Here is a 24,308-nt window from a genome sequence, read left to right on the forward strand (position 1 = left end):
AAAAATCTTTTTGTTTTTTTTCTTTTAAAAAAGGACTTTGGCTTGAAAAGCTAAACCAAACATGCGAACCGTAGATATTCTGAATCATAAGAACCCACCGTTCTTCCGTTTCTCCTTTTGTTTGGAACAAGGAATTATCATTTATCCATTTTATGGTCTTTGTGTAAGTCCTTTACTAGCCGAATTAGTTCGATGTGAGTGCTTGAATCAAAACGAAAGGTACAAAAGATTGCATTTTGGAATCATCGAGATGCTCATCTTATCTTGAAGGCCTCACTTTGGTTTTTACGGGATTACCAAATACCAGTTGGTGAAAAAAAAACGTCAAATTGGCAACAACGGCTGGATCAATCGCCATAGCCGACCCTTGATTCGGTTCTCTAGCACCCAATTTGGATGCTTTCTTCCTCAATTCTTTATTGACTAAAGCATTTGTCGATCGAATTGTATCAGCCACAACCAGCCAGACAGCCACCATGGAACACCACAAACCACCAGCACGACCACCGACGACATCATCGCCACCCCCTTGGCATCGTTGCAAATTTGCTGATTGAATTTCTAAATTGATCAACTTCAACTATGAAATGAATCGATTTGCCTTTACGTGGAGTTTTCTTGGGGATTCCATCCACAGAACCAAGGTTTACGTATTAAAACTCGCTTCTTTAAATTTCCCTCTTCTCTTCTGTCGACGTCTTCCTCCTCTGCTCTGCGCCTCTTCTTCCAGGTAATGCCTTCTTCGATTTTCCGTCCTTTGTGATTTCTGCTTGGATGCGTTTTTATTTTCTCTTATTTGATTTTCTCTATGTTTGTTACATATTGTTTTTGTTGTTACCTGATGTTTCTGTGTTTTTTTTCCATTATATTTGTCTATTTTGGATTTGTTGTTTGTTATCTATGACTATGGTAGTATGATGTATTGCGTTTTCTTCTGTTGTTTGTTTTTTTGTTGTTCTCAGCACATCTGAGGATGGATTTCATTCCAGAGATTGATGGTCCCAGTGAAGATGTTTCTAGGGAACAAGAGCGGTTGGTGTAGCATATAAGGCAGTCGATATAACTGTCATGGTTCAAATCATAAATCTCTAAAATTAAATGAAAGCAAATTGCATTGGTAAGGGTAAAATGGTCATTTAATTTTTAAATTATGGATTTCTTTTACAGCCACCTGTAAATCTGTTGGAGTACTCAATGTGTATGTCACAAAGGCTATGAAATACCTTCCAACCCCGCAACGCGAAATTCTTCACTAGTTAGATTTAAAAGTTAAACCAAAATCTCAAATAAACTTAAAAACCAATCAAAAAATATATTTTAATTGGTTAAAATGTTCAAACTTGTTAAATACAAATTAATCGAATTTTCGACTTAACTAAATTAATATGCAAATACTATTTCTATGGTAATAGAGTTTTATTGTTTAATATCTTTTTTAAAATACATTATTTTGAGAAAAACAAGCACGTTGTCATTTTATAAAATTTTAGTGTTTAAAATATTTAAATATAGTATGCCAGTTTGTATTCTTAATTTTGACATGAAAAAAAACTCCAGATTTGATAGGGAAAAAATACATGATCGAGTTAATATGCCACCTTGTATTCTTAATTTTTGCACATGTACGTAGTAAATTTAATATCTTATACAGTAATTTTTTATAAAATGACAATGTGTTTTCTTCCTATAAAATCTAGAGTATTTTTTTTACTAAAGTAGTGTATTTTAATAAGATATAATCAAAATGGTGCAGTTTTAAAAATATTTGTCATATAGGTTAAATTTTATACCAAATCAAAATTAAAAAGAAAAATAAAAAAGAATGAAAATTGACTTATTAGGGTACTTACATTTTCATTTTGTTCACGTTTTGGTAATTTTTTTATACACATCTAGGTATGTGAGCATTTTCAAAAAGTTTGTTATCTTGATGTGTACAAGAAATAAGAAATTACTCAAACGTAAACAAAACGAAAAGATAATTACCCTGATAAATCATTTATCTTATAATGTTTAACCTCTGCTAAACCTTTTAGGATATTCGTTTTATAAATTTTTTTTGATTTTTTTTTATTTTGAACTAACATACTCTTAAATATCACATTCCTAAATATCACATATGTCTCTTACTCTCTTAGTAAGACTTGAATCTATATCCTCTTAGAAGTCTCACCTTCACCTTTAATAAATTCCCTTACTTCCTTACCATTGCTAACGATATGAAAACAATTCATATTTCCAATTTTAGTGGTTCGATCTACTTCAGCCGATAAGGAGTCTGCCTCAGGGTTTTGACCTTTTTTAGATTAGATATTAGATTGTGATCAAGGCTCGAATTTCTTATTAGTTATTACGCCTAAAGAAGTTGAGGATAGACAAAATATTGATAGAATATGAGTAGTGGGAACATATTTCATACTCTTCTTCCAAGTGATGGAAAGTGAATTGTTTTGTGAAAGGTCTCCTATAATAAGTTGTTAATATATTTAACAGGTGGTGGAGGACTGGAGGTCAAAACTAATCGGATCGGATCAGTTATTAGAATATCAAATTTTGGATAATTTGAACGGAATACAATTTTTTTTCTAAAGGGATTTTTGATATTCTGATTTTTTCAGTTTAAATTGAAGTCCAATCAAATAATTCCTTGTAATATATTTGGTTTTAAAATAAAAAAAAAATAAAAAAAAAAAAACAATGATAGAAATACAATAACATAAACCTAGAAATTGACAACATAATTATTTTTAATTGGTTAAATTATCGTCTTCAGGGAATCTAGCGTTTTTTGGCTATGTTGCAACCAGATAAACTAACACCCATTAATCCATTATACCAAGTCTAGAGGGTGGTAATTTCGGGGGTTATGACAGCAATCACAGCATAAATGGCTCTATTAATGACTATATAGCTGTTTTGAAGAAAAATATATTTTATTGTCCGTCGTGTACAATCGGATTTGGATTTTTATTCGGGATTAAAAGTCTTTTAATTCGGATAAAAATCCTGCAAAAAAATCTGATTTCAAACTTATAGGAGTTCCGTTGATGTCCAACATATCAGTTATATATATCCGAACTAGATATTATACAACCGGTATACAAAAAATCCTAATTGGGTTTTCTATCGGATAAAGGAATAAATAAGCACCTTAAGCCCAACAAAGGGAGTCATTCAAAAAGCCTATTTGAACCATACATAAAATAAATTTCGATTGAATTAAGCATTATCTCGTTGATTCTATCGATAAGGAAGATTTTATCACTAAAATTATCAAATTTATTAAATAATTGTAAAAAAATAACTATTGTCTTCGAAAATTTAACAAATATGAACATAGTTTTTGCAAAATTAACAATTTTATTTATTATTATTTAGCAAATATTATGTTTGATTATTTTATACAAACATCTTTAAATATCATATCATCAAAATGATATTTATATTTGTTTTGCAGATGATTAAACTAAATAAAATTTTGACTTGAAATTACTTTTACCTATTATATAGTTAATTTCAATTTATTACAGTAGCTTGCAGACGTAAAAAAAAAAAAAAAAAAAAAAAAAAAAAAAAAAATAGACTTCTTATTACGGGTTGCAACCGTTTGATCCACCTCTTCTACTGCAGAGTGTTGCAGATATGCTCCACAGACTTCATGCATTTTCTCTTCGAAAAAAAAAAAACAAACAACATTAGACAAACCATAAATAATCTCACACGGGGTAATAAATGCAAAACTGAATAACATAACACAATCAATTTATGTGGTTCGTATGGTCAGGATGATCAACCGCCTATATAGGAGATATATATATATATATATATATATATATATATATATATATATATATATAGAGAGAGAGAGAGAGAGAGAGAGAGAGAGAGAGAGAGAGAGTGTGTGTGTAGTTCACTCGTATATAAGTTACATGAATTTATGGAATATAAATATCGGTTAGTTGACCTAAAACTGTCAATAAAAATTGATGTTTGTTGACTATAAGACTACTCGGAGTGGGCAACGCCCACTCACGTTATTGTGCTTGATAACACGTGATAACGCCAATGAACACCGCCCTTCCCTCCCGTTATTACATGTTAAAGGCTTTCGCTTTACTTCCCGTTACCACCATCACATTTGGTAACGACATTTTTTTTAGCCTAGTAACTCGTGTGGGCGTTGCCCACACCCAACTCTCTAAAGAATCTAAAATATAGGGCACTATCTGACCTACATACAATAGACTAGGAAATAGAGTTGAAGGGTTCATAAGTTGCCCCTATAATTCTAAAAATCAATGGCGACACAGAACAAGGAAATAAAGCTTTTCTGTGATTGAATTTTTATTCAACGAATACAACCAGAGAGACAAAATAAATAAGCTAAACAATCACAAAAAAAGAAAAAAGATAATTGATTGACCAACATTTAAGGAGGGAATATATGGACGAAAATAGAGAATCCCATACTCCCCCTCAAGATGGAGCATGGAGATCGCGAATGCCCATCTTGTTTAGTAGAGAACGAAGTTGCTGCGTGTTGAGACCCTTAGTCAGAAGGTCTGCAAGTTGAAGTTTGCTTTCAATTGGTTGTGGTTTGATGTCTCTAGTCTCTACACGTTCACGAACAAAGAAACAGTCCATTTCAACATGTTTTGTTCATTCATGATAAACGGGATTGTTAGCTATGTGACGAGCCGCTTGATTGTCACAAAACAAGGATGTTGGTGTTGTGAGTTAAACTTGCTTATCTTTAAGTAACCATCTCACCCACAAGACTTCACTAACAGTGGAAGCCATCGCTCTATATTCTGCCTCTGCCGAAGACCGAGAGACGACCGATTGGTTTTTTTGTTTTCCAAGAGATGGGGCCGCCACCGAATAAAAGAAGGTACCCTGTTCTGGACCGTCTTGTGAAAGGACATCCAAGCTAGTCTGAGTCACAGTAAGCAGTCAAAGTTAAAGGCCCTTCGCGGGGAAGAAGAATCCCTTCACTCGGTGTTCCTTTTAAGTATCTTAAGACCCGATTTGTGGCTTCCAAATGGTTTTGACGAGGGTCCGAGACAAATTGACTGAGAACATTCACGACATATGTGACATCAGGTCGGGTAGCTTGTAGATACAACAATCTTCCCACAAGTCTTCAATATTGAGTAGCATCCACTCGAGCTCGTTCTTCTCCTTTTTCTAGTTTGGTTCCTTGCTCGAAAGGGAAAGCACTTGGCCGACAACCCAACATTCCGCTATCCTTTAAGATGTCTAAGATGTATTTTCGTTGACTCAAAACTAAGCCATCACTTGTTTTGGCAACCTCAATTCCAAGAAAATATTTCAGGGGTCCAAGGTTCTTGATACTGAATTCATTGTCAAGTTGTTGTTTTGTCCATTGAATCTTGTCAGAATTATTCCCAACGATGATGACGTCATCTACATACACAAGGATAGCAACATAGACCCCTCCCTTTTGATAAGTGAAATAAGGAGTGATCTGATTTTGATTGTTCGAAGCTAAAGGAGATAAGGAAACTTGTTAACTTTCTGTACCAGTTTATTGACGCTTGCTTGAGCCCGTAAAGAGATTTTTTAAGACGACGGACTCTAGTTTGTCCTTCCTTTGCAAACCCTTTTGGAATCTTCATGTAGACTTCTTCTTCTAAGTCTCCATGTAAGAACGCATTGTTGACGTCCAGTTGATGGATGATCTAGTTTTTCTTGGTTGCAACGGCTAATAAAGTTCTAACAGTGACAAGCTTGGCAATCGGAGCAAAAGTTTCATGATAGTCTACTCCTTCCATTTGTGTGAAACCCTTTGCAACGAGTCTAGATTTGTATCTTTCAACCTCTCCATTGGATTTGAACTTTGTCTTCTAAACCCATTTTGAGTCTATAGGTCGCTTTCCTTTTGACAATTCTTCTAAAGTCCACGTCCCATTCTTTTCAAGAGCCTTTATTTCTTGATGCATGGCATTCCGCCCTTTCTCATCCTGTGCAGCTTGTTCAAAACAACTTGGTTCTTGATTAGAACTTATTGCCGTTAAAAAGGCTTTGTGAGAATGAGAAAATTTATCATAAGAAATGAAATGAGAAATGGGGTGTACCGTCGAGATTGCTTGACTGGAGCTGGGTTGTGAGTTGGTGACCGAAGGGGGAAGGTTCACGACGTATTCATTGAGACGAGTCGGTTGTATTCGTATCCTTTTGCTTCTTGGTTCTGGTTCGTCGTGAGGAATGGTGTGATCTTCTTGGATTTCTTGATCCAAAATGGGGTTGCCATTTTCAAAGGAATCATCCTCATGTTGAGCATTATTTTCTTCTTCAGTTCCTGTGTCATCAGATGTGGTGCTAGGACAATCTTGTGATGGATTATCAAAACAATTGTTTCGCCCACCACCGGCCAAGTTGGAGTTAGTGGACTCAAAATGAACTTTGGTTGGTTCATCTTTGCTGCAATCAAAGCTTCCGGAAATGTGCTTGAAGGGAAAATTGTCTTTAAGAAATAATACGTCACGGCTCACAATGATTTTTTTTATTTTCAATGTCATAAATTTTGTATCCCTTTGTTCCTTGCGGGTAACCTAAAAAAACTCTGGGTTTCCCTTTTTCTTCAAATTTGTCTCCTCCGGTGTTGGTGTTTTTAAAATAAGGTAAGCATCCGAAGACTCTCAAATGCTCATAATTAGGTTCTTCATTCCAAACAAGTTCGTAAGGGGTCTTGTTTTCAATTAACTTCGATGGCAGACGATTTATTATGTATGCAACGGTTAAAATACATTCTCCCCAAAATCTTTTTGGAATATTTGCCTCGAAGCGTAAGGCACGTGCTGTCTCGAGCAAGTGCCTGTGTTTCCTTTCCACAACCCCATTTTGTTGATGGGTGTGGGGGCAAGTAGTTTCTAACAAAATTCCGTTTTTCTCATAAAAGGCGATCATGGCGTTAGATGTGAATTCCCCACCGTTATCACACCTAACCCTTTTATTCGTTTTTCAAATTGAACCTCAACCAGCTTATGAAAAGTCATTAGGCATTGACTGGCATCGCTCTTGTGTTTTATTAAGAAAACCCACACCGACTACTATAATCGTCAACGATGGTGATAAAAAAAATTTCACGTGTGTATGAAGGAACCCGATAGCCTCCCCAAATATCACAATGGATAAGTTCAAAACAGCCATTGGTTTTAATAAAAATCTTTGGAATAGGGTTACGAACATGTTTGGCCTTGGCACACGAATCACAAAAGACATTGCTAAGTTTACTAGAATTGTTTTTAAAGAGATTGACATTGGAGAGTTTATCCCTTGAAGCATGTCCTAATCTTTTATGGCATGTGTCCGTGGTGACGATCATCACTTTTCTTCCTTTCTTGAACATGTCCATGAGATACAACCCCCCTTGGCACCTACCCGATCCAATCAAGGTCCTCGTTCGAAGCCCCTGCATGACAAAAAAGGTAGGGAAAAAGGTTACAACACATTTGAGATCTTTGCAAATTTTGCTAACAGAAAGAAGGTTATGTTTAAAATTAGGGATATAAAGAACCCCTTTTAATTTTTCTCCCCCTGGCAACAAAAAATCTCCCTTTCCCTCAACAGGAATGGTATCGCCATTTGGTATGATGACAGGAGCTTCATTTGAGATTTCCTTCTTATTTTTAAGAAGGTTGGATTTGTAAATTATGTTTTCGGTGCAACCTGTGTCAACAACCCATACATCATCCCTATTACATGTCATGTTGGTCTCGGGTTTTGTCTCACCATTGTTGCTTAAACTCGAAAAGAACTTCATAAACTCTTGGTATTGTTCTTCATTTAATCCGGGTATGGAGCTTGCTTGGGTGTTAACACATGTAGCTTTTGGTTTTGTCTTGTCGTCTCTCTTCCCGAGCCACTAATCGGGATAACTGACTAGTTTGAAACACCCTTCTCGTTTGTGCACATTCCTTCCACAAAAAGTGCATTCATCGTCTTGCATGTTTTCTTTTTCTTGTTTGGCCGTGTGCTTCCCTTTCACTGGTCTGAAATCACGTTTCTGAAAGGCTTTGAATGCAGCTGGTTCTGGAGTGGCTTGGTTCTCAAGCGATATGGCCCTTTGTCTTTGATCTTCTGCCACCATGTGATAAGCCGTCCCTAGAGTAGGAACGGGTTTTGTTGCTAAGATTTTGGTCCTAATAACATTGAAATCATTGTCTAGGCCCATAAGAAACTCATAAAGTTGTTGTTTCTCAAGATGAGCGGTGATTTTCTTTCCTAGTTCACACGTACATTTGTTACATGAACAACATGGAAAAGCAAAAATTGAAGGAGACTCATCCCATAATGACCTGAGACGGGTGTAGTAGGTCGAAACGTTGCTGCCCTCTTGACGTGTAGCGGCTATCTTCTGCTTTAGTTCGTAAGCCCTCGGTGCACTTTCTTTCCCAAATCTTTCTTTTAGGTCTGACCAAATCTCTAATGATGTGTTGGCGTATTTCACGCTGTCACGTATACCTTTCTCCATGGTTGTGGTAAGCCACCCCTTTATCATTGCATCGCACCTCATCCATGGTTTGTATTTAGAAGACAAAATCTCCGGTTTCTTCAAGGTTCCATCAATGAAATCTATTTTGTTTTTGGCAAAGAGAAAGTTGGTCATCTCTCGTACCCAATCGTTTTAGTTTCCACCTGTAAGAACCTCATTTACATAAGGTTTCTTGGGAGAATCCGAAGGATGTAGGTAGTATGGCGATGAGAAATCGATGGTGCTAGATCTACCTTTGTCACCTTCGTTTCCGATCATGATGCTGGGATCGATTGATTCTAAAACCGCTCTGATACCATCTAAAAATCAATGGCGACACATAACAGGGGAATAAAGCTTTTCTATGATTGAATTTTTATTCAACGAATACAACCAGAGAGACAAAATAATAAGCTAAACAATCACAAAAAAATGGAAGAAGATAATTGATTGACCAATATTTAAGGAGGGAATATATGAACGAAAATAGAGAATCTCATACTAATATCTCCTGAATATATCACATTGTTAGGTACATTTGAAAGTGGAAGTAGATAACTATTAAAATTTTAGTACTTAACGTTTACTGTTATAAAAGTGGCAAATTGTTTAAATATGTAAATTACTAACTTTGAAGAGTTTATTAAATAGTTTTTACCAAATATATATTTTTTTATTATCTAACTTTTCAGTTAGTCTTTCAAGCTTAGTCTTGGTTTATATTTTTGTAATCAAACAACAAATAATCAAAAAAAATTATATTTTTAATCTTTGAATATATCAATATTATCTATTAAGGTCATGACCTAGTGCTGATCAGTTGGAACTTGGAACTTGGAAAAGTATGATTATCAACTTCTATCAAATAACTTGATTAATCATTTCACTAACACTAGTTTTTTTTTTTTTTTTTTTTTTTTTTTTTTTTTTTTTTTTTTTTTTTGATTTTGAAATATTTTCAAACGAGGAATTAAATATCCTCTTATATTTTATTTTTATTTATCTTTTTACCAGATCAAGTATTAACATTTATCAAATTTAATGACACATTTAATGAAATTAATAATATTTTAGTTAACTTTTCACCGTTTAATATAGGTAGAAAGATAATAGAAATAAAATATATAAGAATATTTAATTTCTCATTTGAATATGATAGAGTTATTTTCTTCTAATTAAATATGTGAAATATAAGAAGTTTAGGACAATAAATAATCTAACTGTTGTATTAATGATTTCAGGTATTTTAATTAGCACAACTCTCGAATCGTTCACAATATGCTTCATTGGAAGAAAGAGAAAATGCATTCATGCTTTTCTTTTAAGTCATACACAACAATTTATGATTTAAATAATTTTACGATACAACGGTATAAAACACAAATTTGTTGTATATGATTAAAAATTGTTGTCTACGAATAATCGGTACCCTTTCATAAAGGGTGTTGAATAACGATATTTATCTTATCATGCACCTAAAAACATCTTAATGCAAAAACTTAATACCCAAAAGTTCATGAATCCAAAATTTGTACCCGTTAAAACCCGTCACTAGCATTAAAAAGACTAGCCAAAACTCCATTTACAAACTAAGATCAACAAGTAAACCCATTAACTGATAATGACAATCATATAGGCTATAACTCAGATATCAAGCAAACTAAAACACATGCTTAGTTAACCCATATTGCCATATCCAACCAAATCTAGTATCCAATCACCACAAGACTCCGTGGCTTGTAGTTGACCATAGCAGCCTCTTTCGTTGGAGCCACCTGAAGAATGATGGGCCGTTGTGGTAGGTATTGGTACTGACAAGATTGTTGTGGAAGGGATGAAGACCTTCCACCCGAAGCTTCAAAAACAGGTTTGACATGGTGTACCTGAGGTGCCATTTTTGGTGTTTAGAGAGGTGAAGAAATTAAACTTGTTCTTAGTTGTTTGTGTATGAGCCTTTGGACATATAAGCATTTATAATGGGAGAAAAGGGTAGAAAAGGTAAATGTGTAAAGTTCTCTTCTCTAATTAAAAATATAATATAAAATATAAATAGAATAGAATAGAATAGAATAGAATAAATATCTACAAAGGATATATGTGGCTAGATTGTGACAAGTCAAGACATGTTGGTTTTATTCTTTTTGAACATAAATGATTCACATATTTAATTATAGGCTAAATATAAAGAATGATTACTAATTTTATTTAAATAACTTATATTTTGATCAACAAAGTTTTGATAGTTACTAAGAAAAAACTTAGATTGTAAAAAGTTAATCTTGAGAATATAGTATCCTTATCATAATTTATTATTAAGAAATGCCAATCAACTTGGTCCATATTATCCTAAATGCAACTTTTTGCAAACAAATTATTTAATTCTTTCGTGACTTTCAATGTTTGAAACCAAAATAAAATTAGGCACATTGTTCCTCATTCTTTGCAATCGGACCTAAGTATAACTATATAGACCATTTGTAAATCACGTATATAATTCTTTCTATTAAACAAATATAGAATGTTGTAAAGATAAGCGAACTCTGGATGCCATTTTAAACTAATTGACCTTATTTTTATTATATTTAAAACTTAATTTGACCAGTTTTATTCGTAATTAATTAAGTATAATAGAAAGTGAAATACTTAAATATAAGTCGATACTTTAAAGAAAAATATTCCAACCTTGCAACTAGCAGCAACTAGTGCGATTCCTCCGGATAACGTTTTCAATATAAAGTGCAATCATTTTTTCATATCGCATCCAAACTCTATCTCTAAAGGAAAGGCTTCGATAATACATAATATTTTTTTTTTAAATCTTCCATTTCTAATATTTTTGGAAAAAACAAATACGAAACTTCAGTTACAAAAAGTAGCCTTGTGGATGTCTGAAAGTAATGTGGTCGTCTCGTCTGGTCTTCTAATGCACAAACAAAAAGGCACGCTATAAAAGTAGACAAATACTAGGTTAGAAAGTGATACGGATGTATGAACTTCGTTATTGATCTCTGATGCGTAAGTTAAATATCAATAGTGAGTGTTGCAAAATTGCTTATTGAGAGAAGAGTTATGCCCATACCAGTGCGTGTTGTGGCCTCTGTGGCCTTTATATACCAACGAAAAGGTTCAGGTTCTTTGTTCATTGATCGAGTTATGCCTTTACCAATAAGTTGCAAGGGTAGTACCTTTCGGTATAACAATATTACCTTTTTCGTGTTTCCTGAGATGTTGCGTAAGGATTTGCACGGATGATTTCCTTGCTATAAAATATTGTTTTGTTCATTGACCGGGTTATGCCTTTACCCATAGCTCTTTCCTAATGTGGATGTATGACTTCTATGTATGGGCTAACCCTCATATATCATTAAGCCCTCCAGCCTAATTGTTAAAGGATGGTGCTAAACAAATTTTAATGATTGTGCTTTAAATAACTTTTAAGTATCTGTGTAATGAACCATCTGACGTAGATTATATGCACATATATCTTCATGTAACTGTTAGGGTAGTTGGTTCATTAGAGGTCTGCACTCCCTTCTTTTTTCCCTTATAAATATCTTTCACGTTAGTTTTGTAACATTCCAAAAATCACAAGAATTTAAAACTTTCAAAAACAACCCATATTATAAAATTGTTTACAAAACCAAGGTTTCCAAATTGTTTATCAAATATCAGAGTATCCCAAAATCATAATGTCATCAGTTAGGAAGATGTGTACATTCACGTCTTCGCCTTCCCGCGATCATCAGAAATACCTGAAACCATAAACTAAAACCGTAAAACAAAGCTTAGTGAGTTTTCCCCAGAGTAACAACACACAAACAGATAACATATACAACAGCATATTGAGTCCAATCAACCATCGAGTTGGAATACCCTAGGACCAGTCATCCTCCGGGTCCACTCATGCTCGAGATAAAGTACCCCAGGTTGGAATGCCAATATATAACGGGTCCAGTCATCCTTGGGATGGAATACCCTCCGACCCAATCAGCCATCGAGTTGGATTGCCCCCAATCTATTGGTTCACACACAAAGCAGTAAAGCCTCAACCACCACTCAAAATATGTTGACATATACATAACATATAAACATATAATCAGCCAACAGACAAACATGCAAATCTACAGATCACTACCGCATAGCAACACCCTTGAAACTAGAATTCAGATCTAACATATCACTACAACATAGCAACATATAGTAAACCACGATATCAATCCAATGGGTCGGCCTTGGTACCTTCGACCTGCAAGTACAATAAGGAAGACTCATCTCTCAGTTTGAGCAAGATCCCTAAACAGAACACAAATCTGAATACAACTCAACGAAATCTATTCATCAAATAATGACCAGTCTCAAATACAACTCAAAATACCCAAAATACCCTTAGGTCAAACTTGGTCAAATCCTAGTCAAGGTCAAAGTCAAATCGAATCCAAAAGCCTCACAGTCAGGGGTTACGTCGTGGCCCCTCCAATGGTCACGCCATGATTGGACAAAGTCCAAAATAGTCGAGGATCGGCATCCTCACATCGTGACATCCCCAAACCCTTACGTCGTGAAGACGCCCAATCAGAAGTTCTTAATGAAACTCTAGATCCTTTAAGACAAGCAACCAAACTTTCCATATAGTCTTATTCACTCCAGAGCATCATAAAAATCATGGATTTTTGGACATGCATGTCCAATACATGTCCCAATACCAATTAGGGCACAAATGGGGAAATATAACATCAAATCTCATGCAAGATTCATAAACTCCACCAAACTACAGATCTAGCAACTATAACACTCAAGGGACCCTGAGACCCATAAAGTTGGTAACTTTATGGATTCCAATCACTACCTCAACTTGAATATAGAGAAATAAGCAAAAAAAAACTAGATCTAAGCACTCATAACAGGTCCAAAAGGTGCCAAAATGGATGATGGCGAGGCTTGAATGTTGGAAAGATGAATTAGATGTTCTTCCTTTTTTTATTCTTGGCTAAAAGCACCACAAATGAGCTCAATGACCAACAATGGATGCTAGGGCTTCGAAAGGCAAGGAAATGAGGTGATTGAGGCTGAGGGTGGGCTAACCCTAGCCCTCACTTCCTTTATATATGGAGTGAAACCCTCAAAACTAGGGTTTTCCACACATATGAATCTCATGTCGTGAGCTATCCATTGCTCACGTCGTGAGCCTCAAAATGGCATGCGCGGTCATTTAATTCCCTACGATGTGACAAGAAACCTCATGTCGTGAGAAGTGTCAGAATTGAAATTTTGACTTCATCAAAATAATAAAATGTGCACCTGAACCAAGCGTTACAAGTTTGTTCATTTATCTCTTACCATTTGTTTTATTTTTCCATTGTTGATTTGCTTTATTGGAGACAATGTCTCAATTCACCATGCCAGTCTTACATTCTACGATGTCTCATGATCGACTAGTCCAAGTTTCTAATAAATATCATCTTATCGAGGAGGATGGTGCCACAGTTCCTAGTGTAGGCACTTCTATCGATAATTGTCCCCTGGTAAGATAGGCTTCTATCATTATTGTTTTGAGGCATGTTTAAGGGTTCCTCCTTCACCCTTCTTTAGTCAAGTTATTAGGGAATATAAAATCCATACAATCCAATTAAAGCCTAATTCTATTTCTAAGATTATCTGTTATGAACTTATATGTCATGGTTGTCTTGTTGTGCCAACCATCTACTTGTTCTAGTATTTCTTATGTATATGTAGTAGTGATGCATGTTTCTACTTTCATTCTCGAAGGAAGAGTTTTATATAGGGTCTTCTTGAGTCTATTAAGAAATGGAAGAATGAGTTCATCTGGTTCAATGCTTTGCATTTTAATTATCCCTATTATTTTCATCTTCATGGTACCATTGAGGATCAGAAATTGGACTAGACTTGTGATATTCGTCAAGTATATCCAAAATATCTAGGTTGGGTGTGGCTATGAAGAAGTTTCATGAGGCGGTTATAAGGCAAGTGTGTATCAGTCCTCACGGGACTCGCATGGGTACTGTTACTACCTTATATGTTCGAGACCATATTTTCTTCGTCTTGTCTTTTTTGGTTTGTGTGCTTAATTTCTTTGTTATCTGATTGTCTCATATTCAAGTTTGTGTGTAGATGGAAGTCTTCTCCCTTTTCTTTTGCATGATTTTGTTGAAGGAAAGATTTCTACTAAGGAAATTATTGATTCTAATGATTTTGAGTTGGCCTTAATAGATGATAGTATGAGCAACGATGAAGATGAAGGTAGTAATGAAGAGGATGGCGAAGAGTCTCAGTCATCTCTTCACATCCATGGCTCGTATAATTTAAATGTTGGTGGCCAAATCAAACTTCGGTTGATGTTGTTTATATGATTGTTATTGATGAGGATGAAGATGAGGATGAGGCTTTGGATACTGGTTTGGTTACCCGAAAAACAGGTTAAGGGAGCAGCAACTTCAGTTGATTTTTCGGTGGCTCTTTCCAGTGAAGAAGGTAGTAATGGTGAGTGTTTGATAAAGTAACCCCTCTCTTTGGATTATACTGCCTTTCAATCGTATATGAGCAATTTTGCGTTAACTATGCCCACCAAGTATATTGATCAACTAAATACCGTGAGTCCTCCTCGAAATATGGGCGTTGCTCATCCTGTTGGGCCTACCTATACTCCTGATTGGGAGTACCAATGAGATCAAAGCTTATTGGACCCAAAAACTACCATGTTATTTTTTTGAAAACCTTTTTTCTCCTGGGGCCAAGCTTAGTTTGGGTAAAAATCATCGGTAACATGTTCATGATCATGCTTGTGGAGAACTTGACTTTGGGGACCGAGATAATGACCTGGTTTGACGAGAATGCTAGATTACACCAAAATATTCATGATTTGTAGGATGAGTTCAAAAAGATATCTCATATTACAAATCCTTTCATTACTTCTTATACGGTTCTATCTTATAATGTCCAGTTGTTTCAAGATAGATTTGTTCAAGATATCGAAAAAGATTGATGAATTGGAAGGTGCAAGTTATAGTGTTGTTATGGTTACCGAATTGGAGTTGGAAAGTGTAAGGGGTGAAGTGATATTGATATGGGACGAGAATTTAATTTTGGAAAGTAAAATGGCTAACAATCATCATTTGAAGGATGAGATTGCTCTCTTGTAGCGCAAAGTGTATTCGTTGGAGTTGGAGAAATTTGTTAATATGGAAAAATTGTGATGTTGGAGTTGGGCATTTGGAAGTTGAAAAGTGATCTAGGGGCATTTGTGCTAAAGAACACTGATCTTCAAGAAAGTGTTATGGTTTAACTGGACAGGTGAAAAAGTTGGAGGAGGATGGTAAATGGGTTTTTTTTGAAGACGTAAATAGTAACGTGATTGACAAGGTCTTTGGTCATTATGATGGATTTTGAGCACTATAACAATCCTATGGTGCACATACAACCCTGATGCTTTGGATCGAAGTTTTCTCAAGTTACACATGAAAATTTCATATTATCTAAAGCATGAAGCCTAACTAGCATATAATTTTGAGATTTACAACATAAAATGAGTTAGATGCATACCTCTTTGTTGTAGCTTGTAGAACAAGACCTTTCAAGAGCTTAGTACCTCAAATGTGATACCTCAAATAAGCCACAAACACCAAGAACAATGGAGTATTATGAGAGAGAGAGAGAGAGGGAGGCTAGGAGGCACCAAAAATCGGCTAGGGTTTCTTCTTGGAAGTCTTGGCCGATTTTGGGAAGGCTAGGGGTTCAATTTATAGTGTGGAATCCTTAAAGTTTCTTACATAACCCTAATTTACTTAAGCCTTTAAGTATTCCAATAATCCACCTATTAGGCCCTTTGGACTAACTCTTCATGGACTATCACAGAGATTTAGTCCATCCCTAGTCAACACGGATCATTGGCCCAAACTATAAGTATTACTGATTTACCTAATCAATCCCTATAAATTTAATCAGTCTTTTTTGATAACTAAATTAATTCTTGATCAGAACCAATTAAATAATATGATTTCTCAATTAATATATTATTCTTATAAAATATTAATAAATCACAAATAACCTCTTTCTCAAATATCCATCCTATCAAATTGCTCCGGTGAAGGCACCCCAAAAGGACCATGCTACTATCGGGTCAAGTACATACCAATTACAGTTATGGGCTTAGACACTTAATCCAATAGTCTCCCACTTGGATAACTCTAATAACTATAACTATCAATGTATCTTCAAAATCTAATTAGCAATCGTAGCTCTTAAAAGTCGTTGTCAAACTCTGACCTAGTCAATAATGTGTCTTTACATAAGGGATCATATATTCCTCCGTTCTACAAGATATCGTATGGAATGAGACATGGATTATAATCATTATCTATTTCCATGTGTTGTTTCCCGATTTCCGACTTATGATGACTGACAATCATATCATAATTGAACACATCAACTTAGTCCAGGCTTGGCCAAGCGCTTAAAGTGTTATCACTAAATCATCAAAGGGCCCACAAATATCGCTTTTACCCCACATTGGGTAAAAGGAACGGATAAACTTCAAATCATCTGCTTGCTCAATTTACTCATCAAATCATACACAATAATACGTTTTATAACACCAAGTTACTGGTGCGTTTATGTATCATCAATGTGCAACCAACTTGTAAACTACAACTCATATGTCTCCGTTTTAAGAATATAAGGTATTATCGTCTCACAATCACTCGTGATAAAATCCATGAAGTGATTCAGATGAGTGTGGGTTTAATCCAATACTTAAATCCTATTTTAAGAGCACTCATGAACATTGCAATAAACTTTTGCTATGTCTAAACACTTAGACAATCTACAGTCAGATTCATGACAGTGTTGCCTCATTACTTACTTCCAAAGTATGATTGACTGTGGATGTTTGAATAATCTTATTATTCGGGAAGTAAAACATGCAAAGTGAAACACAAGAATAATCCAATCCAATATGGTCTCAACACTTTTGAATATAAATAAAAACACTTATTATTTAATCACCATATTGATTACACATTATTCATTGTATAATGTTTCGACTAACCAACTTAATACTTGAATTAAAACAATAGTTATCCCCTGCTCCAAGAATGCACACTATGTTTACCTATGATCCTTACTGTGTGAAATACATAAATTGAACACATTTCTAACGATGCTTATTTCATAATTCCAAATCCTTATCATAAGTGTAAGAATACAAAATTCTTCCATTATTAGAATGTGTTAGATTTTAAGCTATAATGTAATATTCCTTTCGTAATTTCAAGGCACCAAAGTTACAGAGACTTTGCTAATGATATTACAAAACATTCCACTTGACACTTGTTACAAAAGAATTCTATAGAGATGAAGTCTCACATTCAAGGTACATTCATTGAACATCCTTCTTGCATAAAAGTTTCTAAGCTAGACATAGATTCTTAATATTGCAATTCCCATTATGGAAACATTTCCATAATTTTCATATGACAATCTATTTTTAATAGAGTCCTATCTATTCATAATTATATCAATATGGTCCATCCATTCCTATACTTCCAACTATCCCCAAGCAACCAATCTTTTGTAAACCTTTGATTGTCCTCAATAGTCATTTAACAACTTTAGTCATAAACGGTTCTGGCCCTTTTTCCCTCTTAATTCGCTAGGCATTTGGAAAAATCAGAACATCTGAATATTATGGCATTTGCAATCGATCCTATACCTGAAGCATATGGGATGCAATTCATAATGTCTTACATAAAGACATGATACTAGACCAATCTCTTACTATAATATTTCCATATATAGAATTTCCTACGATGGAACATTTCAACATTACATTAATATATATTCATGATTAAGTCCCATTAAAATTTCAATCTTAAGCTTTTAGATTCGAAATGAAGTATGATTGCCCTCTCCCTTACTATAGCAAAACAACTTTTCAAACTTTGCAACTTTGCAAATCAAAACATTGTTTCCTATAAATAGCATTGCTAACTCGCAACACCTATCATAACGATTATGCTCTCACTTGCACAATAACCATGTCCTTACTAGCATAACACTTATACTCCTACTAGCTTTGACATGTAGCCAGAAATCAGTTGGACTTCTAGAAATCAATAGTTATTGACTTTCTTACCAAAGTTCAGATTTCTGATACAAGATGCTTCGATAAGACTTTATTTAGGCTTCTCAAACTTATACACCTTTCATTAGAAAGCTCATTTGTGTGTCTACAATATTTCAGAACTTATAGTAGTAAGCCCTCAAATGTTCAGAGTATTTGTTATTTCTCACAATTCGAACTATGAAGAGGGATGTTGTAATCATAATAGAATTTGAGAACACACTTAACACAACTACTATCTCCTCAAAATCTACTTAGTGAAAGCGTTTCCTCACAATAATATTCATGAAGCGGAGAGAAACCTTATGTCACTTGGATTTTATGGTGTATGTGTTCCTATGCATATGAATCTTTCATTTCCAACCATCATCATAAGATAAGATCTATAACAAATTCAAACTCATATTGACTGAACGTGTTCAATCTTGCTTTCTTGCCTTCTGGCAGCACAAGGGTCTACCATTGGTTCCAGGTTGTTGAGCAGCTCACCTATACTGGTCAATGTACTTTCATTGATCAAGGTGCTTTGCCTTATGCAATCATATGAGAACTCAAAGGACTCACATGGATAGTTAACTTAACTGGAATGGGCACAGAAACGAGAATATGTCAACACGATAGGTTACAAACCTCAAGTCGTGTGTTAGTGATAAACGATAGGTTTATTCTTGATTAGTTCTTGAAGCTATTCAAGACCATTAAGACTCCCACTAACCTCTCGACATTTAAGATTCCCTTGTCAAGAAACATTCCTTAACAAAAAATATGCAAGAGTTGGTGCGGATTCTTATCAAGATAACACTCCATTCAATTGGTCTTAGTTGATCTTTGTTTCAGCCAAAAACATCATAGATACCAATTCCAAATGTGCAAGAGTAAGATAAGTTTTCTACTCCACATTTAATGAGGTGTCATAAACCTACTTAGGATATTGCACTCAAGACACCATTTTGGAGTATGATTCTAAAAATTGGTTTTGGAACGAAGTATGATTCATCCTTTTGATTTAACCATTTCAACAGTTCCTGATTTCTCTCCTTAGTCATACTTATGCACTAAGGTGTCCTTAGAGGATCAATTGCGACATGGTTCCATAATCATTAGGATGATCATAAAACACAATACTCAAGTACTCTCCTTTCTTTTCAGATTGGAGAAACTTTTATCTTTCTACCTAATTGATTCTTCTTATTCGTTCTGATATTGATTAAAAGTTTTTCAATGATTCAGAATCACTCTTAATCTTGTAATTATAACCATATTTACTAAACTTTTAGTAAATCATGACGAATAGTCTTATCGTTCTTTGTGGCTGACTTGACCAGTGCATAACAATGTGTACTAGATCTCCTAGTCCATTACTTGACTCACATATACATGTGAACAAGAAATTAGTTTTAATTTCCCAAAGATGAAGGTTCTCATTCATCACACAATACAAGTCGCATGATTCCAAGTTTTTGTCCAATTGAAACTTTGGTGATAAGAACCTTTCCTTATTTGGTAAATTATGACATTACCACTAACGATAGAATCAAACCTATTGCTAAAACATATATAAACAAAAATTTTCACAAATGTCATTGCAAGTAAATATAAAATAAGACAAAATCAAAAAATTTCTTTATTTATAAAACGCGTAAAACTTGTCCTTACAATGCAATTACAAATGAAAACTATGTTACTAAATATACCTAAGCAATCTATCATAACTCCTAACAGCAGCTCAAAAATCTGATCATCGAACCAAGCAATCGAAATACATCTCTTCGTGACCAGACTCAACTAACTCTTCCTTTAAGCTCCCTTTCTTTTCTTCAATCCTACAAAACATCAAAATGCACTCTTATGACATCATGTATTAAGAATCTATAAATAGGAACTTAATAGAGTTAGATAATGGACATACCTGAAGTAGAACATTTTGACTTTACCATCCTTGCGATCCTTCAGGTAGATACGACAGTTTCGCATCCAATGCCCCTTGTTTTGGGAATAGTAACAAACAGAATCTTTTGGAATGGTGAATAGGATTATCTCAAACTCAGCCTTTCTCTTATGATCAACCTTTTTGACCATAGCCGATTTTTCTCCCTTAGGAGAAGAGACCATTTCTGGACTATTACCTTTGCCATTGTTAGCGTCCATGAAAATTTGGGATACAGATCTTCCATTCAAATTTGCTTGACCAATGCACCACATCATTGCTGATTCAGCAGCAATTAGCAGATATGTAAGATCAATAGGGGTCACGTTGTGATCTGTCATATAGTAGTCATTAACGAACTGACCATACGACTCGGGAAGTGATTGATGAACCAAGTCAACAGCCAACTTCCTTAGGAAACTTACACCCAACATTCCCATCCTGTCAATATGCAACTTTATCTCAAGGACGTGAGCACATACAGACTTTCCATCTTCGTGTTTGCTTGCCAATAGGGCATGAGTGACCTTGAACTTTTCAAGTATGATTTCTAGTTCCTCGATCAAAACATGAAACATCATCTTCATGAAGAAAGCTTTTTCCAAAAGATTCGGGAAGACCATAGTTTTCTGAACAAGACATCTAGAAGGGAGAAATTCAAGTTAGTTGATTCAATCCATAATATTGTTGGATTAATGTCTAAGTCCATAACTATATTTGGTATGTACTTGACCCGACCCGGCATGGTCCATTTGGGTTGCACTTCACCGACACAATTTATATGGATAGTCTTTTGAGAACAGTATATTTATGATTTATATTAAATATATTATAAGTTCTAATATATTAATATGGAATCATATTATTTAATTAGTATTGATCAAGACTTAATTTAGAATTAATTAAGTGATCAAAATGAACTAATTAAATATAGACTCTTATATATATGGAATGGGCCAAGTTCATTTAGGTTGGGCTAAGCTTTCATGGATAGTCCATGGAGTGTTTAACCCATGGATCATATGAAATGAAAGATCATGGGTTTAACCCTAGTTTCCATACTATATAAAGATGTCCATGGTTGGTGAAATTGGCACTAGTGGGTACACTATGAAGGGCTAGCCGATTTCACTAGAGAGAACCAAGTATCCATATTCTCTAAAGTCTTCCAAGGTGTTTTGGTGATTTGTGATTCCACTTGAGGCTTCCATACTATTGGGGCTAAGCTCTTAAAGCTTGAAGACATCATGCTACATCAAAAGGTATGTCATCTAACTAGTACTTTGTAGTATAAGAACTTCATAATATGCTAGTTAGGATTAAAGCCTTGGAAAGTTCTTATTTGCATGTATAATAGAGAAAACATAGATCCAAGGTTTATAGGGTTGCATGTACACCATAGGAGTGTTAGTATACTAAAACCCTACAGTGGTATCAGAACCTAGATTTTTTTCTTGTTATACTTGCAAAAGTAGCTAAAAAATCGAGTTTTGATGTTGTCTGCCCAGCAGACTCGCCGAGTCCATGAATGGAATCGCCAATTCAAAGGCAAAATGCATCCAACTCGCCGAGTTGGTTCGTGCACTCGACGAGTTGGACCCCCAGACACCATAAATTCGACTTTTTTGGCTGGAATTGGACTAGGAACATTACCCTAAGATGTTTTTGGACTTATAAACTTGTTTTTGATGTGGTAATGTTCATGCTAATCCAATTTCAAAGAGATAATTGTCAATAGATTCATGTTTTGTATTAGTTTAAGGTTTAGACTAATTACACGAAAAAGTTTGATTTGAATTATCTTGTTCTTATGAGTTGCTTAGATTAATAGAAAAGTTGAGTGAAATAGTTGTTTTCAATCCAAATTAATCTAAGAGTTGATTCTAAAATGTGTTTTTGTAACTTGTCCTCAATTTATATGAAAAGTCACATTTAAGTTTCATAAAACTCATAAAAGTTGGCAAAGGTTACAAAATGAAGAGTCTAGTTCTAATTAAATGGTTTTATGACTCCATAACTTGTCCTCAAGTTATGGAGAACCAAGAGTCTCTTCATTAAATAATAAAAAAAAAGTGTAACCTTAATTAATTCCATAAGTTATAAAATAAAGAAAAGTTAATTCTTTTATTAGTTTAAAGTCTTCCATAACTTGTCCTCAAGTTATGGAACTTGAAGAGTTTTTGGATTAAAACTAGTTTAAACACATAAGTTATGGAATTAATTAATTTTGAATAGTTTCAAAACTTGCCCTCAAGTTTTGGAATTTGAAAAGGTTTTCACTTATGAATACTTTAATTCCAAGTTAGCCCTTAGAATTTTAAAAGTTAAAATTCAACCCTTATACTTTATAATATTTTAAGTTAATAATATATATATATATATATATATATATATATATATATATATATATATATATATATAAGAGTAAAGTCAGTCTTATCGTTAGTAGGCCTCATTCACAGAGCCGGTCTATAAGGGGGGTATAAGGTTACTGCCTATAAAATGGCAGTTTAATGGGTGTCCACTCTCACCCACCGCTTCCTTGACTAGTGGAGGTTCGTTAGCCGAACGGCTTTGACAGGACTATAATTCTCCCTTCATTAAAAGTATTAATGATAAATACTAAGTAACTAAACCTTTTATAAATACCCAATCTTAGTTACTTAGGAAAATGTGAATAAGGTGCTAATCCATGAAATTACACTTTGCACTTTGTTTAAGTCGGTTAGTGGAGCGTGTGTGGTTAACCGGCACACTAACTCGTATTTAACAAGGTAGGAAAAGGGTAGCTTAATGTTTATCATAGTATCGATGGAGCGTGTGTGGTTAACCGGCACATCGATTGAGGGGTAAACACTTAAGGGTACCCAGTAATTTGCATGGTTACTTCACACCTTGTTTTGTGATCCTCGGCATCCCAGTCACAAAACCTGAAGGGCACACTCGAGATTGAAACATGCCATTGAACAGTTCAATGAATCTCAAAGATCTAGGAATTTCAAATCCAATTAAAACCTAATTAATTATTTCGTTTTTCATGGTGGAAATTGGTGAATCGTCATTCACCTACCTTCAAATATTCTATAGATTGAATTACGGCATCCCTCTTCCAACTTATAAAATAGTTTGTTGGGTCCTAGCCTTAATATTTCATATTGGGTGTTATATTAAGGACTTTAAATCAACTATCTTGAATATCTCCCAAGAGATGTCAAGTTCAGACATCTATGATCTTCCCAAATATCTTGGAACTTCACTTCCTCCACCTCCTCCAATTATTCTCCCTAACCCACAAGTTCAAGGTCACTCAAGCCCTATTGGCAAGGCAAGGTCTAGGTGTGATCACATCTTGGAGATGAAGTCACATGCTGACAAGTCGGGAGAGTTGGGTGTCAATTTCTTGAGAACGTTAGTGGTTCAATCACTTTCTAAGTCACACAGTGAGTTCCTTTGGGACTCCTATGAAATAGACTATGACAAGACCCTTAATGATCTTATCTATTTGCTTGGTGCTGCTAAATCAGAAATGATTTAATGTACTAGTAAAGCAAATTTGATTAGGATATCAACTTCCCAAAACTTTATGGACAAGGACAATAGTGACACAGGAAATCTAGAAATGCAATCTCTTCCCAATGGAAAGGGATTGGCCATAGTCAACTTGATTGACCAAATGGTAAAGAGAAAGGCTAAGTCTGAGATAGTCCCATGTACTATTACCTAAGGGTCCATATATTTCTATTGCCAAA

The 24,308-nt window shown here is 34.7% G+C and overlaps 1 protein-coding gene across 1 annotated transcript; it reads right to left on the bottom strand.

Annotated features, from left to right (window-relative positions):
- Nucleotides 1-7,190: 7,190 nt before the first annotated feature.
- LOC111902404 (uncharacterized) lies at nucleotides 7,191-10,450 on the bottom strand. Its single transcript, XM_052764729.1, has 2 exons — nucleotides 7,756-10,450; nucleotides 7,191-7,435 (listed from the first exon to the last, which is right to left on the bottom strand). The coding sequence occupies exon 1, from the start codon at nucleotides 8,630-8,632 to the stop codon at nucleotides 7,889-7,891; it is 744 nt and encodes a 247-aa protein (XP_052620689.1). The 5' UTR covers nucleotides 8,633-10,450; the 3' UTR covers nucleotides 7,191-7,435; nucleotides 7,756-7,888.
- Between the last annotated feature and the right edge of the window lie 13,858 nt (nucleotides 10,451-24,308).

This window comes from Lactuca sativa, chromosome 6, assembly GCF_002870075.4.
Source record: "Lactuca sativa cultivar Salinas chromosome 6, Lsat_Salinas_v11, whole genome shotgun sequence".
NCBI classification, from domain to species: Eukaryota; Viridiplantae; Streptophyta; class Magnoliopsida; order Asterales; family Asteraceae; genus Lactuca; species Lactuca sativa.